Source organism: Myotis yumanensis, unplaced genomic scaffold (genome assembly GCF_028538775.1).
Source record: "Myotis yumanensis isolate MYYU_CA2020_CCGP unplaced genomic scaffold, mMyoYum1.0.hap1 SCAF_9, whole genome shotgun sequence".
Lineage (NCBI taxonomy): Eukaryota > Metazoa > Chordata > Mammalia > Chiroptera > Vespertilionidae > Myotis > Myotis yumanensis.
The window spans coordinates 10,969,332-10,986,863 of record NW_027223760.1 but is presented as its reverse complement, the minus strand read 5'-3'; the positions used below and the strand labels follow the sequence as shown (position 1 = coordinate 10,986,863).

Genomic DNA, 17,532 nt, shown 5'->3' with positions numbered 1-17,532 from the left:
ATGACACTTACTAATATGTCTTCAAAATTTATTCTTATACATATCTTTTAAAAGCAAGATACATTTGGTGATTAGATACTTAATTTACATATACTTACTGCAAAATATAAATAAAAACCTATATATTAATGTGAAACTACTCATGTATACACAGGCCATAATGAGTAATTACTCAGTCACAGGGAGTAATGCACTCGGTTTCTGCACCAAATCCAAGTGTAACACTAATATTTAATTTTATAATCATAAATATGAAGGAGATACACTCTTATGCTCCAAGTGGCACGAGGGAGAAATGAGGTGAGAGAAATTCCACCTTAAGGAAACAACCCAAAGTCAGGATGGACGATGAAAACACTCTCTCTCATGAGGATTACTAAATTTCAGTTTAAACAATCAAGAAACTGACAAGTCGGGGGGGGGGGGGGCACTTCAGAAATGATTTTGTAATCCTGTTTTTATACCATTCCCCCAAAACATTACTGACTCTCAGTTCAGTGTACTGCAGTTAAAGGTCTCGTTTTAAAGTTATCTTAAATAAAAGAAGTCATCATTTTTAAAGTGAAAATAAGATAAATTAGGAACTCTTCCCCTTCCTCTTTCTCTCTGGAAGTCAACACCAACGCTTCCTAAATAAGAGCTAAATACTGAGACAATCACCAATAACTGTTATTTTCTTAATGGTCCTATTTCAGCCCGTGCTATAAAAGACCCATAAAATAAAACCTTTGATAACATTAACACTAATTTAAGTGCTATTTACCAATTAGGACTTAAAGTTATGGGGCAAAGAAGCACTTGGTAAACAGAAATATGAAAAAAATTCTAGGGAGAAAAAAAAAGTTACCACTAAACGTTATTACCATTTACTTTTAGAATTAGGAATCTATGGACAGAAAAGAGAATCTGAACATTAATCCGAACAGTAATGAAGCTGTAAGTTAATTATGTACTGCACTCTTATGGAAAGGAAAAAACAAGAATAAAAAAAGGCAAAAACCAGTATTTATCCCCATCTAGGAAAATCATTTTGAACTGGCCTGAAAATTTGCTCTGATTAATCATGTGACAATTCTGATCCCCAACACCTCAACCTGGAGGAAACCTTACTGTGTTGGGCTTCATACTGGGATCCATGATGCTGTAGCTGCTGAGAACGCCGGTAGCAGCCATCTCCAGCCTTCAGGGCCTGCTTAAATAGCTTTTCTGCTTCAGCAATGGTCGTTGCTTCCTCTTCGGCCAAGAGAATATAAGCAGTTGCACACCTGTCCATTCAAATAATAGCCACCATTAATTACAAATTCAAGGACATTGTAATAACTGTAGGAGTGCATGCAGAAGGGCAAGGAGTTAACGCCAAAACATGCAGAGCAGCCAACTGGTTCATGCACCCATTTGTAGCTGTTGACACAAAGTAATGGTACAAAAGAAATGTGTGTATTTTAGCTTAAGAGATAGGATGCACAGTGTTAGGAGCATGGGGCTCACATGTGGACTCTGCCCCTTATTAGTGTGTCACTTTGGGCAAGTTATTACTCTGCCTCCCTGATGGAGAGAGAACAACATGGGATCTATTTGTTCACAATGTTGTTGTGAAGGTGAGGTAAGGGGATGCATGTAAAGTGCTCAGTACAGTAGCCAGCATGTGGTACAAGCTCAATAATGTCAACTAACAATAGTGATAATAATAGCTGTTATTAAATATCTCCTTTCAAAACTCAAAGTTAGAGGTACTATATTTAAGTTTACTTCTGTTTACTAAATATAGAGTCTCTATTCTCAAACAGATTCAGAAATCAAGTAAGTTACTCGCTGAAAAAAACAGCGCTCAACATCTCATTACCGTTAGCACTGATTTTCTATGTCAGAGAACACTAGAACCTCCAGGCATTGCTATTTCTGAAAAGCTCAAAATCTGATTCAGCCTCAGTAGCAAACAAGAGTTAAATCTCATGCCTTTAACAATAATAGCTACCACCTGTTGCTTAGTATACCTTAAGCCAGTGGTTCTCAACCTTGGCTGCACATTAGAATCACCTGGGAATCTTTTTAAAATCCTGATTTCTGGGCCTCATCCTCCAGAAATTCTGTTTCTTTGTTATGTGGTGGGGCCACAACATTAGTAACAAAGAAACAGAATTTCCAGAGGATGAGGCCCAGAAATCAGGATTTAAAAAAAATTTTAAAATCTAGTGTTGTTCCTCTAAGGTAGGAAGCCAGAAAGGATAAGCAGGTAACTAATGAACAAGGGGAACTCTTGGAAATTTAAACCTTCTAAATCACATAAGAACAATCCAACTGCCAAAGAAAAGGTATAATAGAGAAATGTGGAGGCCAGAGCCGACCACACAAGCCTTCATCTGCACAGGTCCCTTTTGGTTCCTTCCTCTCCACGGTCTCTCTTGTGGTCATTTCCCTACTTAATGGAACCTCCATTCGACCACAAGAGAGAAAATTAACAGAAAGTAAAACCAAATGCTACTTTTACTATTCATAAACTGCATTGGCCAGCTAGGAAAAGGAGGCTGAACTGATGGCTAATGTGAGGTTTTAGGTTACTAGTTCATCTTAGCCTTGAGGAGGGGTCTTACAAGTCCTTAGCCAGTCCATCCAGTTTCAGGCAGGACTGGTCAATGAAGCTTAAACAGAATGTGGTGCGATAGGGATGGAAACGACCAGAAAAAAGCTGTAAACCAATTATTCTGGAGGGCAGTAGATATAATCTGGCAAGAGCAATGATGATACCGAAACTGCCCAATAATTCACTAGAGAAAAGAATGGTATAGGCATTAGGAAGCAATACTTAAGGCTATATGGGTCAAGGGTAATGAAGTGAAAATTGAGATTATAATACGAGTGGTAGATACAGTATCTGAGGAATTAGCTGTAAGATTATAGTTGGTGGACTGCAAACTCAAGACAGGTTGGAGCTAGCTTGCTTGTTTTGATCATTTATATTACAAACTAGTGCCCTGGTGCACGGATTCGTGCACATTGTAAGGAAATTAGTTAGAAGGTAGCCGGCAGGGCAGGACTGAGCAAGACAGACTAGACAGCCCTGGAGCCAACCTCCCACAATCCCTCCCCAACTGGCTGCACCTGGGGTGGTGCCGCGGCTCAAAGGGTGGCTGCGGAGTGAGTAGGGTCCCTCTGGCAGGTGGGGTCCCTCAGCCTGACCTGCAGGGATCAGGCTGAAACCAGCTCTCTGACATCCCCTAGGGGTCCCGGATTGCGAGAGGATGGTTCTCGGGTGATGCACCCCCAAATCAGGCTCCCTCCTCTCTGGTTCTGGGGTGCGTCACCCAAGAACTGCCGCTACCAAGTCACTGCAGCTTGGCAGCTCCTGTGTTGAGCGTCTGCCCCCTGGTGGTCAGTGCACATCATAGCTACCTGTCGGAGTATCTGCCCCCTGGTGGTCACTGCACATCATAGCTACCGGTCGGACGGTCGCTTAGCCTCATATATTACAAATAGTATTTTAGGAGGAGAGGCAGAGTAGCACTACTGGCCAAGAAAACATACATCTATGTAAAAATTTATGGGGTAGAAACATGCTAAGAGCTTGTGAGTGAAGGAGAAAAGAAAGAGCAATAGAAGTGCTAATGGTTGGGCAATACAGAACAGACTGCTCAGCTCAATGGAAGATACAGATGATGCATCCTTGTCACAACACAATACACATACAGATGTAAGAAAATGAGGTGATGGGGGCGTTGACCATCCAGATATCTGATAGAAGTCTCATTTGGTTAGAAGTAGAGCACCCGACAGGTTCTTGACTTACTTTGGTAACAATTTTATCTCCCAGATGGTAGAGGAAGCAATTAGGGGAACTTCAACTCTGGACCTAATTCTGACCAAGAAGAAAAAAATAGTTGGTGAAATGAAAATCGATAGGAACATTCAGAGAGAGTTACTGTGTCATTTGGAGTTTGGGGTAATCAAAGAGGGTAAGGTGAACTTCAAAAAATTCAAAGAAAAGAGGTATGATTCAATGACATGAGACGCAGGAGGAAAATGGTTTAAGAAGGTTGGGTAGTGTCCAAATGTCCAACTGTAACTACAATCACTCTGATCCTCTCAGGAAGAAAAGAGGGGTGACAATTAAGTAACCAATATGGCTGCACAGAGATCTCCACAAGGTCAGATTTTTAAAGGACATGTAAAAAAAGATGGAAACGGTGTGTAATGAAGGACTATAAAAGAGTGAAATGAGCTTATAAGAATAATGTCAGGAGAGCTAAAAGTTCAAATTAGCTTAAGCTTACAAAACAAAATAAAGACAAAACAAAAATTGCTAAAGACAGCCATTTATTCCCTGTTTTTAAATTATGTTTAAGGCCTTGTTACCATCCCCATTTCTCCAAAATCATCACAAGAATAAATAAATAAAACGACAAACAACAACACAACAACATTAAATCAAGGAAAGTTTATAGTTAGGAGCAGCAGATAAAGAGAAAGCAATATTTTCTAATTCCTATTTTGTTCCTGGCTTCTCCATTAAGGAGAATGATTGTCAGATTGAAAAAGGGAGAAGAAATTAAACTCTAAAATGGGTAAAAGGATGTCATAGCAAATAATTAATCTATCCTAAATTGACTACCATACTGGGATGGGCAAATCCCAGGAAGCCAACAAACATAGGCAGGCCAAGGAATAGTTAAGAACTCACAAAGAATGGGGAAGTACTAGAAGATGAGATGACCAATGTAGTATAAATGTTCAAAAGGGGGAAGAAGGTAGACTTCCCAAACTACAGAACAGTGATTTGGAAAGATATTCTAATGGATTATGAAAGGGATAGTCTCCAAGCATTTTAAAAAGAAAGTGAACACTGGAGCTAGCTTAAGTTCACTAAGACTACACAAATCAGTTTGCGCTAGCTAATTTACTCTAATAGACTTACTATCCATTAAAGATCCATAGCTACACTGGCATTCTTAAAATAAAAATGGAGGAGTATGGGCTGAATCATGGTGGCTTAGTAATTAACTGAACAATACCAAAGGATGATGATTTCTACATGTCATATCCCAGGGATCTAGCCCTGATGCTGCTATTTTTATCAGAAACATGGATGACACACAGAAGGCAGGCACATCAATTTTGTAGATGACAAGAAACTGGAAAATAAATATGTTGCACAACAGAATCAGAAACCACATAGATCAACAGGTTATAATGGCAGGATTTCCAACTCTCAAGTGAGTATTATTTCTGAGATCGCTGAAGAAGATTCTGTAACCTTCTTCAGAAAAAAAATCATAAAATAGTTTAACAATGACCACTTGGCTGGGCGAGTGTCGAGGTGATTCAAGCACCAGATGGGTGGCGGAGCTAAATGACCTTTAAGATCTCTGCCAACCCTGAGCTTTTATGACTCCAACTTCAAGAATCTTTCTCATTTTCTGAGATCTCCAGAAGAGATTTCCCAGTCTTCCTTGGTAACCCATAGATTGTTTAACAACACCAAGCACAGCCTTTCCTCTTATCGTTGCCTTGATCTTGAAGTATTTTTAAAAGTGTAATTTTCTCACCTTAGGTTTTTATTATGTTTTCCCCACTAGCAGAAGTTCTATCTAGAAATTGTGATGGCACAGATGGGCATTCTACACCTGTAAAAGTTTCCCTGTCAAAATGTTTTAGATATGTAAAGAATAGTATTTATTTTATGTACTTACAATATCCCATGGATAGCCCTTAAAGGATTTAATTTAGCATCACAGCAAACCACTGAATTGCTCTCTAAAATTACTAAAACCACCTTCACAAAAAGTCTTTTTATAAACTAATGTTCCCAAAATAATTCTCAAGTTCAAATGCATAGTTTAATATTAGTATCCTATCAATGGCAACTCTATACATTCAGCAAAGAACAAGTTTTCCCTTTTAAAAGCAAGATTTTCCCCACTTACTCATTTATCTCTAATGCTTCGTGAGCTGCCGAAATCCTAGCTTGGGGGTTTCTCTCTCTCCAGGCTTTCTGCATTACTATTTTAGAAAAAGAAAAAGAAAAAAAAGCAAGTCAATCAATACATATAATTAGGAAGACTCAGTACAGGACAACAGCTGAATTAGTAGCATTAGGCTTGGATTACAGGGGAATTTTTCACTACCAAAAGGATCAGCCCAATCCTCCAAAGTCACACAAACACATTCTAACTTGCTATTCAACTGTTCTCCAACTGCTGATATCAAAACTTTCTTATGCTCACAAAACTACAGATCTAAATCTTATAAACCACTAGACTTGTCTCAACAGACTTTGGTAGTAGTTTGTACATACTACTAATGCACATTGTCATAGACTAATACGTGCATTAGCTATTTGTAATATGTTTCTTTTTAATGGAATACAAAGGTGAACCTTATGTGTGGAATGCTGGTATCTTCCACAAAATATTATAATATCATGCGTTTACATGGGGACCATGTTGGAAAGTTCTTTTAGTACTTACAGTTTGTGCTAAAAACAGTGTTTCCAAATTCACTTTGTATAAATTTTTCTACGAGTTTATACAGGTGTAAACAAAACAGAGCTACAGATGTAAACAATACAGAGCTAATTGAAACACTAACACTAGACTTGTCTCAACAGACTTTGCAAGGAAAATAAATAAAATAAATCTTAAACGCTAATTTGTCTTCTATAATCTTAGAAACAATCTTGATTAAGATTTCTTAATCAAGAAGAGGCATTCTAACAGACATTTAATATTTATTTTGCTCATTAATGCTGCTTGTTGTTAAAGAATACATATTGTACACATTTTGAGATGACATTGCTCTAATTTCTTCCTTCTACACAGACACAACATAATTTCTATTAGTTATTTCCCCAAACACTTGTCACAGGCTCTGGACATTAGTACATTTTAAAAACATCTGAAGAATTATCAGTTGGGTCAGGAAAAAGTACATTAGGCTTTTGCTTAACATGTGTACCTGTTTCCAGTGTTTGCTGCAAACCTAGTTTTCATATACAAAAGTAGTTTGTAAGTATATCGTGGGAAGCTCAATGCTTGAAATATTTTTTTTACTATGATGTTCCACCATGGCAAAGAGTACCATTTTAAAAAGAGTAACAGCCGAAACCGGTTTGGCTCAGTGGATAGAGCGTCAGCCTGCGGACTGAAAGGTCCCAGGTTCGATTCCGGTCAAGGGCATGTACCTGGGTTGCGGGCACATCCCCAGTGGGAGATGTGCAGGAGGCAGCTGATCGATGTTTCTCTCCCATCGATGTTTCTAACTCTCTATCTCTCTCCCTTCCTCTCTGTAAAAAATCAATAAAATATATTTAAAAATAAATAAATAAAAAGAGTAACAATCTCCTTATTTAATTTGTTCTATAGTTTTTTATCTTCTAAGTTATTTTCTTAGGAGTATGTATGTATTCCTTTTCTTAAAGATTTTTTTTCACCTATTTACTTTACATCTAGTAATATCAAAAATATCAGTAGGATTATTTATAACTCAAGCAGTGTCAAATGCATGCTCAACAAATTCTTTTCTAGGATGGAAAACAAATATGGGTCCCAATTGAATGGGGATGCACCCATTCAATTCTAATGAATCAATAAATAGACATAAAAATCTCTATAATATACTCTTTAACCATTTGGATTCACTGACTCCCAATTTCTAACCAGAATATCATTAGGAAAACATGGCCCTTCCTTCTATCTCAACCAAGGATTTAATTCACTTCATATAAGATTTATAAATATTCAAAACATGTAAATCCAACCTTGGAATATTTAAAAATAATATTTTAAATTATAATGAGGGGACTTATTTCTACATCACTACCTCATTGTGATAAAGCCTTTATTTAGGTGTCAGAATTCTGAGTTCCACTAGTCAATCTCCAATTTAATTTTTGTGTTATTAAATAATTTTTTCAATTGCAGTTGACATACATTAGTATTTTACTTTCAGGTGTACACCTCCCTGATTAGACATTACATCATTTACTAAGTGATCATCATGATAAATCTCACACTCATCTGACACCATACATAGTTATTAGAATATCATTGACTATCATATTCCCCATATTGTACTTTACATCCCCATGACAATTCTGTAACAACCAATTTGTACTTCCTTTTTTTTTCTTTATTGATTAAGGTATTACATATGTGTCCTTATCCCCCCATTACCCCCACCCCCCCACCCCCCGACTCATGCCCTCACCCCCCAGGTGTCTGTGTCCATTGGTTAGGCTTATATGCATGCATACAAGTCCTTTGGTTGATCACTCCCCCCTACCCCCACCCTCCCCTACCTTCCCTCTGAGGTTTGACGGTCTGATCGATGCTTCTGTGTCTCTGGATCTGTTTTTGTTCATCAGTTTATGTTGTTCATTATATTCCACAAATGAGTGAGATTATGTGGTATTTATCTATGACTGGCTTATTTTGCTTAGCATAATGCTCTCCACTTCCATCCATGCTGCTGCAAATGGTAAGAATTCCTTCTTTTTTACCGCAGCATAGTATTCCATTGTGTAGATGTACCACAGTTTTTTAATCCACTCATCTGCTGATGGGCACTTAGGCTGTTTCCAAATCTTAGCTATGGTAAATTGTGCTGCTATGAACATAGGGGTGCATATATCCTTTCTGATTGGTGTTTCTAGTTTTTTGGGATATATTCCTAGAAGTGGGATCACTGGGTCAAAGGGGAGTTCCATTTTCAGTTTTTTGAGGACACTCCATACTGTTCTCCACAGTGGCTACAATTTATACCTCTTAATCCCTTCACCTTTTTCACCTCTCCTCATCCCCCCAACCTCCTCCCATTTGGCAACCATAAAAATGTTCCCTGTAACTATGAGTCTGTTTCTGTTCTGCTTGCTTGTCTGTTTTGTTTTTAAGATTCAGTTGTTGATAGATATGTATTTATTGCCATTTTAATGTTCATATTTTTCTTTTTTTTCCTTCTTTTTTTAAACCCTCACCAGAGGATATGTTTTTATTGATTTTTTTAGAGAGAGGAAGGGAGAGGGAGAGAAACATCGATGTGAGAGAGAAACATTGATTGGTTGCACCCTGACCAGGGATCAACTGGGGACCAAACTCAAAACCTGGTTATGTGTCCTGACCAGGAATTGACCCGAGAACCTTTGGTACATTGGACGATGCTACAAACAACTGAGCTACACTAGCCTGGGCTGCTACTTCTTTTTTAAAAAGACCCTTTAACATTTCATGTAATGAACTCCTTTAGTTTTCTCTTATCTTGGAAGCTCTTTATCTGTCCTTCAATTCTACATGATACCTTTGCTGGGTAGAGCAATCTTCATTGTAGGTCCTTGCTTTTCATCACTTTGAATATTTCTCACCAATCCTCTCTGGTCTGCAAGGTTTCTGCTGAGAAATCAGCTGACAGTCCTATGAGAGCTCCCTTATAAGTAACAAATGGCTTTTCTCCTGCTGCTTTTAAGTTTCTGTCTTTACCTGTTGGATTTTAATTATGATGTGTCTTGGTGTGGGTTCATCTTGTTTGGAACTCTGCACTTCCTGGGCTTGTATGTCTATTCTCCTCATCAGGTTATGGAAGTTTTCTGTCATTATTTTTTCAAGTTTTCAATTTCTTGCTCTCTCTCTTCTCCTCCCAGCAACCCCATGATGTGAATGTTGGAATGCATGAAGTTCTCCCAGAGGCTCCTTAAACTTTTATATTTTTTAAATTCTTTTTTTCTTTCTGCTGTTCTGATTGGACGTCTTTTAATTCTTATCTTCCAAATCTCTGATGTGATCTTGGGCTTTTATCTACCCCACTCTTGATTCCCTGTAACTTATTCTTCATTTCAGTTAGTGTATTCTTCACTTTTAACTGGTTCTTTTTTATGTTTTCTATCTCCGTTTTTATGCTTCCTATTCCTTGGTTGAAGTTCATGTACTCTTCCCCTAAGTTCATTGAGCATTCTTATAACCAATGTTTTGAACTCTACATCTAGTAGATTGCTTATCTCCATCTTGTTTAGTTCTTTTTCTGGAGTTTTGTTCTGTCTTTCATTTGGGACGTGTTTCTTCGTTTCCTCATTTTGGCAGCCCCCTTTTGTTTGTTTCCATGTATTAGATAGAGCTGCTACACCTCCCATGCTTGGTAGGTGTTCTGTAGGATTCAGTGGCACTCCCTCCCTAATCACCTAATCTGGGCACTTGAGGTGCACCCCTAATGTAGTCTGTGTACACCCTCCTCTGGTAGTTGAGCCTTGACTGCTGTTGGCACATCAATGAGAGGGATTTTCCCCAGTCCGATTAGCTATAAGGACTATCTACAACCACCAACCTGTGACCACTGTGGAGGAGCAGCTGTGCAGGGTTCAACCTCACAGAGCAGGACTTTCTTCAGCAAGGCTCTGTGCCTGCTAAGTACACCCCTTGAGGTGTAGCTTGTGGAGGTGTCTGGGTGGTGATACTTCGATGTGTTCTGAGGCTGTCCATTGGGGCCTTCTGGGAGGTGTAGGCCAAGGTCAGCTGCTGCCCATGTTCTGCCCAGGGCCACCCGGCATGAGCTACAAAGGAATCTTCAGAAGGCCGCTACTTGTGCTGGACTTAGGTGCCCTGATGAGGCCAAGCTGTGAACCAAGGTCGGCTGCCACTAGTGCCAGGGCTGGGGTCACTTAATGAGAAGTATGGGGCTCAGTGACGCCAGATACTGCTTTTTGGAGAGATTTTAGGAAACTCTGCAGCATGAGCCAAGACAGGCCATTGGTATGAAAAAGCCACTGGAAACAGCTTGGGTGGGCCCAAAAGTTAGGTGGTGTGGGGCTTCAGGGAATCACCAGGGAGGGACAAACAGTGTGAGCCAGGTTGATGGGGTCTCATATATGGCACCTATCTGTTGGTTCTGTGGGGGAAGGGCTCAGAAAATTAACAATGGCCTCTGCCAGCACTTCTGTCTGTGAGAAAGCTGCTCCCTCCACCCCCAGCTCTTATCTCAATGCCAGACGATTCAGTACTTCCCCATATGTGCCTGGTGCCTTCCAAGCTGCTGCCCCAGCACTGGAGGTCAGTGGGAATGAGTCTAAGTCCGTGCACTGGCCCTTTAAGAGGAACTCTCTGGGGCTCCAGCAGCCCTCTGTCTCCCTCAGCTTCAATCTCCCCTGGTTTTTATAGCCAGAAGTTATAGGAACTTCTCTTCCCGGCACTAGAACCCTGGGCTGGCAGGCCTGGTGTGGGCTGGGACCCCTGGCTCCTCAGGAGGACCTCTGGAGCTGACATATCCCTCCTAATCTGCCACATATGGGTACAGGATCAGCCCATCCCATGCATCTCCACCCCTCCTCCCAGACTTGATGTGGCTTCTTATTTAATTCCCTAGCTGTAGGACTTCCATTCAGTCAGATTTCAGGCAGTTCTGAATGACAGTTGTTCTGAAGTTTAGTTGTAATTTTGATATAGTTGTAGGAGGAGGCAGTACTGTGTTTAACTATGCAGCCATCTTGACAGGAAGTACCTATTCCTTGGGGAGGTGTTTGGGTGTTATAGAGCAGATATTCTAAAAGTAATAAGCTTACTACTTAAATTAAAAAACCCTCTCACTCAGCAACTAACTAAAGGATTTTCCGTACTTGCATCTGCAGGACGCAGATGGTCCGAGTCACAAGTAAAGAATGTCTGGTGGTCCTGGGCAGAGAGATTCATGTCATAGTAAGTCAGGGGTTCTCGTCCTGTCACCCAAGTGTACCTGTAAAGGGGAAATAAAAGAGTCAAACACCTTTGGGAAAGGAAAGCAAACCTGTAATATTTTGTAAGGAAAGCATGGCTTACAAAATATTAATCTGCATAGGAAGTGAAATAAAACCATTAAGTGAGTACTAAAACAGCTTTGCCAATGAATAAAAATATACATATTTTTTAATCATCTTATTCTTTCTTTAGGAAGAAAGGATAGAATCAGCAGAAACATTTTCCTATATTTGTAGGTTAACCTTTACTAGCACTAGCTAATGAAAACCTTCCCTAATTAATATTATAGACAGACATTTCCCCAAAGCTATGACAATTCTAGTTTGCCTAATTACTCTGAAAAATTAAATTTCAACAATACTTCTGTGGCATGTTTATAACCATGTTCCAGGTAAGCTTCAAAATATTTTGTCTGTATAATATATAATGAAAAGAATGACTATAATAAAAAACTTTCCAAAACGACATATTTTTGTACATTATCCCAATTTCAATGCTAAAATATTTATACAACAGAAAAATCAAAACATTTGAGGACTGTATCAAAGAATAGAAGCCCTAAACAGACTCTTCCAATGACCCCTAAATGAACCAGCAAAAACATTTGCTGCTGTCTTCACTCTCTGAATTACTCATTTGTTTCCCAAACTGTCAAAATGCTTACCGATTATATTCAGCGCCCCGAAATAAATTTAGTGGATTTCGCCATACTTTGCATTCTGCAACGAAGAGAAATATTAAAATGTTACACATAGTTCTGAGACACTACAGCTACAAGCTAATTAATTCAGCAAAACACCCTTCCTGGCATTGATAAGATAATTTTATTCTCTATCTTCTACAAGGGAAGTAACATGGAAAAACTGGGTGATTGATTAATCAGGAAATGTAGCTCAGGCACCAGGACTTTGGAAAATTTCACCTAATCTCTCTGAGCCCAAATTTCTTCATTTATTAAATCAAGGTATGTGCCAAAATCAGCTAGTTTATAACTTCTACAATCATTTCAAGAGGTCTAAATAGATTCTATAAGTTTACTTCTAAAGTTATAGGTAGAAGTACTTTCTGTTACTCTAAAATATATCTTATAATAACTTTATATATAATAAACAAAACTGAAGCTCTATAGTATAATATGCAAAGAGCCCTAGATTTCTAATTAGGGGTCTATGTCATATTGATTTTGTGATAATTCACCAAATTGCTTTTACACTGTCATAAAGGATTGATAGGATAATTAATACAGTTAACATTAATGTAGGGAGAAAGGCCATGAAATTAAATCGTTTTAAAGCATTTAACATTGCTTACCTAGCCAGATGCATTCATCATCATACTAACATCATAGTGTTAGCATGTACTAATAGATTATACATCTTTATTATATAGGACCATAAAAATTTAGAATCACAGGACTTAACTTAGGAAAGTCAATCATTAGCTCTTAGGACTGTGTAATAGTAAGTGCGAGGCTAACAAACTAACAGACAGCCTATGATTAAGACTTTCTACTGATTCAAAATACTACATTTCTTTGGATGAATAATGTTTTACTAGAAAATAAAATTAGTTAATAGTACTTAAAACATCCGTGTGTGTGTGTGTTCACCCAAAAAACACACCTAAATATATATACGCATAAAAGTAAGCAATTATTGTAGAGATCAAAGGAACATTAAAGGCCATGGATAAGACATTAAGATTCTACCCTTAGTCCTATTATATTCAGTATCCATTTTTTCACCCACCCACCTACCAACTCACCCTCCCATCCATCCAATGAGCACTGAAGAGGTAACCATTATTACAATACAGTGTGAAAATGAAAAACATGAAGCACTATGGGAACACTAAGCAATCACAATAAATTGTTAAAAATATGGAATGAAGGGTGTACACATAACATGAAGACATGTTTTATTTACAAGAGATTAATGTATCTTTAAATTAGCACAGGATTCCACTTAAAATCTGCTCAATATTTATAAACAATGGCCCTAAGTTTTCTGTCACTTAGCTTAACTTATCATTTAGGAAATGATTTTTGCTCAGTTCAGCATCTTTGAATTGTATTCCTAAGAAATTGAAATTCAGTGGCTGTCACTTCACATGGCACTAACTAAAAAATCATGCTTCCCTTAAATAATTACCTTTCTCCCCAATAAGAAGTCCCTAAGAGGTGTCATTAGCACACGCCAGATCGTGGCTTGAATCATACTGGTGAGCCAAACAACCATGATCATTGTCCTTGTGGTTATTATAATTCTTAGGTCCTTACCACTCCCATCTCCGCCTCAGAGGATGTCGTTCAAGATTCAAAGTGCTCTTCTTAAAACTTCATAAATATTGCAAGTTTTGTAGTTAGCATACACACAGGTTTATGCACACAGGTTTATGCACAAAGATGCTCATGGTAGCATTATTTACAATAAAACAGGTACATTTGAGGAGATGCCTCTCCCTCAATGAATTTCATCTGAAATATTAGTAAAAAGGTTATGGCAACTAATTTGTCTCCAGCAAATATATCATTATATTGACTGGAAGGATAAGCACCGCTCAAATATCAATTGGCAAATTATAAAGCAAACTATCTTCAAGTAAAAGTTCAATCCAACTTTATATATTATATGCAAATAAAAGTATTTCTAAATAAAAATTACTGCATAAATAGTAGGTATACCTAAAGTATTATCTGAAGATGAGCAGTATCTGAAGATGCTATACTTATTTAGGAAGTGCCAAAATGTAGCCAGCAGGGGGTGCTAGAAACACTCTGAAATACTTTTTATGCCTTCTGTTAGGGAACTCAACTTTTAAAAAAAAGGCATTGAGAAATACAGATTGCCAGTTATAAAAATACTAGAGGCCGGGTGCACAAAAATTTGCGCACTCGGGGGGGGGGGGGGGGTCCCCCAGCCCGGCCTGTGCCCTCTCCCAGTCTGGGACCCCTAGGGAGATAACGACCTGCTGGCTTAGGCCTGCTCCCGGGTGGCAGAGGGCAGGCCTAATCCCTAGGTGCAGCCCCTGGTCAGGCTCAGAGCAGGGCCGATTGGGGAGTTGGGGCGCTGCCCCGTCATGCACAGAGCAGGGCGGATAGGGAGGTTGTGATGCCACCCTCAGTCACGCTCAGGGTAGGGCTGATTGGGGGGTTGGGGCACCGCCCCCTGTTACACTCAAGGCAGGGTCGATGGGGAGGTTGTGGCACCACCCCCTGTCATGCACAGAGCAGGGCCGATCAGGGGGTTGGGGCGCTGTCCCCTGTCACTCACAGAGCAGGGCCCATCAGGGGGTTGAGGAGTTCCCCCCTGTCACTCACTGAGTAGGGCCGATAGGGGAGTTGGGGCACCACCCCCTGTCACACACAGAGCAGGGCCGATCAGGGGGTTGGGGCGCTGCACCCTGTCACACTCAGGGCAGGGCCAATGGGGAGGTTATGGCTCTACCCTGTCACACACAGAGCAAGGCCCATGGAGGGGGGTTGGGGCGCCACTCTCTATTACCCACAGAGCAGGGCCGATCAGGGGGTTGGGGCACCACCACTGTCACACTCGGGGCAGGGCCGATGGAGAGGTTATGCTCTACCCTGTCACACACAGAGCAGGGCCGATCAGGGGGTTGGGGCGCCTAACCCTGTCACACACAGAGCCGCGGGGCGATCAGGGGATTGGGGAGCTCCCCCCTATCAGGCACAGAGCAGGGCTGATCAGGGGGTTGGGGCGCTGCCCCCTGTCACACTGATCCCGGTGCCGGGAGCCTCGCTGCTCCGCTGATCCCAGTGCCGGGAGGCATATTGCCCTTTTACTATATAGGATAGAGGCCTGGTGCATGGGTGGGGGCCGGCTGGTTTGCCCTGAAGGGTGTCCTGGATCAGGGTGGGGGTCCCCATTGGGGTGCCTGGCCAGGCTGGCTGAGGGGCTGAGGCCTGTTTTCCCGCTGGCAGTTGACTAAAAGCTCCCAACTGCTCCTTGTTTTCTTTTTTTTTTTTTTTTTTTTATTCTGGGCCAGCTTTAGCTCTGAGGCCTCGCTGCTGAAAACATGGATACAATGTTGCGGTCCGGGGCTGACTGACAGCCGGTTTTGTTTAGCTTCTTATTTACAACATAGTATATAGTTGCTTAGAGTTGCAGTTGAGAGTCGGGCAAGTGAGGCGGGGAACGTTGGAGTCTGCAGTCCCTGGAGCAAGCAAGCCTCATGTTCGCTTCCAACTGCCTGGCTGCCGGCCGCCATCTTGGCTGACAGTTAATTTGCATAAGGATACGCTGATTAGCCAATGGGAAGGGTAGTGGTCGTACGCCAATTACCATGTTCCTCTTTTATTAGTGTAGATCATGGGGATGTAAATTACAGCACAGAAAATATAGTCAATAATATTAGAATATTGTATGGTGTCAGATGGGTACTATACTTATTGGGGTGATCACTTCATAATTATATTGTATATACTTGAAACTAATGTGTTATTATATATCAACTGTAATTTTAAAAAAAAATTTTTTAAAGGAATACAATTTACTAAAACAAAGAACTCGGGAGAGGGAGATGGGCACAGTCTTCACCTTTCATAAAAAAGGACTCAAGCCCTAGCCAGTTTGGCTCAGTGGATAGAGTGTCAGCCTGCGGACTGAAGGATCCTGGGTTCGATTCTGGTCAAGGGCATATGCCCAGGTTGTGGGCTCGATCCCCAGTTGGGGGTGTGCAGGAGGCAGCCGATCAATGGTTTTCTCTCATCATTGATGTTTCTCTCTCCCCCTCTCCCTTCCTCTCTGAAATCAATAAAAAAATAAATTTTTTAAAAAAGGACTCAATAATATTATTTAAACTGAAACACAGTAGTAAAAAAAATCAAAATCATCGTTAATATTAGTGTCATACATGTGGTCTGTAGTCAGTTTCTTCAACTATCCTTGAACCTTAGAAAATAGGAGTGTAAAAAATGTAAAATGTTCTGAATGATAAAAAAAACATGACAAAATATGTAAGAAATATCTTCATTAGCTATACCCTTCAAATTGAGGGTTCGGGGAAGGTATAATTTTCCTTTAAGAATAAGCAATCTGGCCCAACCAATGTGATTCAGTCAACCTATGCATCAATAGGTTGCCGGTTTGATTCCCTGTCAGGGCACATGCTCAGGTTGCAGGCATGATCCCAGGTGGGGGCATGCAGGAGGCAGCCAATCAATGTTTCCCCTCTCATCGATGTTTCTATCTTTCGCTCCCTCTCCCTTTCTTTCCTCTGTCTGTAAAAGTTAATAAAAAATATTAAAAAGTAAAAAAGAATAAGCAATCTAGAGGTCAAATATGAACACATGTCAAAGTTTCACTTCATATTAGATCATAACTACACTAATTTCTTCTTTGCTGCTCTATTTCATAATCTTATCTTTACCACAAAAACTTTAATCTGGAATCACTCTAGGGAACCTAACCCATAAATATCAGACTGCCTGATGGTTTCGTGATATGGACAAAGGTTAAAAATGCCAAAATATTAGAATATGAAGATTTAAGTCAGAAAATTAAACTCAGGTCTCCAGAGGGTAAAAGTTTTTTCCAGAGGAGTTCAAGTTTCTTATCTTATTTGTGCCTTTGAGGAATAAATTCCTTAAGACACAAAAGTTTATCTCCAAAAGAAATTTTCCATTAATACCAACCATTTCAATACTCTTTAGAGGCATTTAAAGTTAACTAACACTCCTTCAAGGGCTTGCTAACATCATTAATAGTTCAGTTTAAAATGTGCCCCTGATACAATAAACATGTCCTCTATGCTTCCTTCCATCTGCAGCAGTCTACAGTCAAGTCTTTGCCCCCAACTGCTGACA

At 39.9% G+C, this 17,532-nt stretch overlaps 1 protein-coding gene across 5 annotated transcripts in view; it reads right to left on the bottom strand.

Moving 5' to 3' along the window:
* The window catches only part of ST7 (suppression of tumorigenicity 7), a 296,978-nt gene that overhangs the window by 122,313 nt on the left and 157,133 nt on the right, over positions 1-17,532 (bottom strand). For 3 of the 5 annotated variants that reach the window (XM_070423767.1, XM_070423768.1, XM_070423772.1), the window contains exons 4-8: positions 12,370-12,424; positions 11,588-11,703; positions 5,919-5,994; positions 3,785-3,853; positions 1,111-1,265 (exon numbers count right to left, since the gene is read on the bottom strand). In XM_070423767.1, the coding sequence (XP_070279868.1) occupies positions 1,111-1,265; positions 3,785-3,853; positions 5,919-5,994; positions 11,588-11,703; positions 12,370-12,424 (471 nt within the window). The remainder of the gene's footprint in view (positions 1-1,110; positions 1,266-3,784; positions 3,854-5,918; positions 5,995-11,587; positions 11,704-12,369; positions 12,425-17,532) is intronic. The other 2 variants (XM_070423769.1, XM_070423770.1) reach the window with 1 other exon arrangement.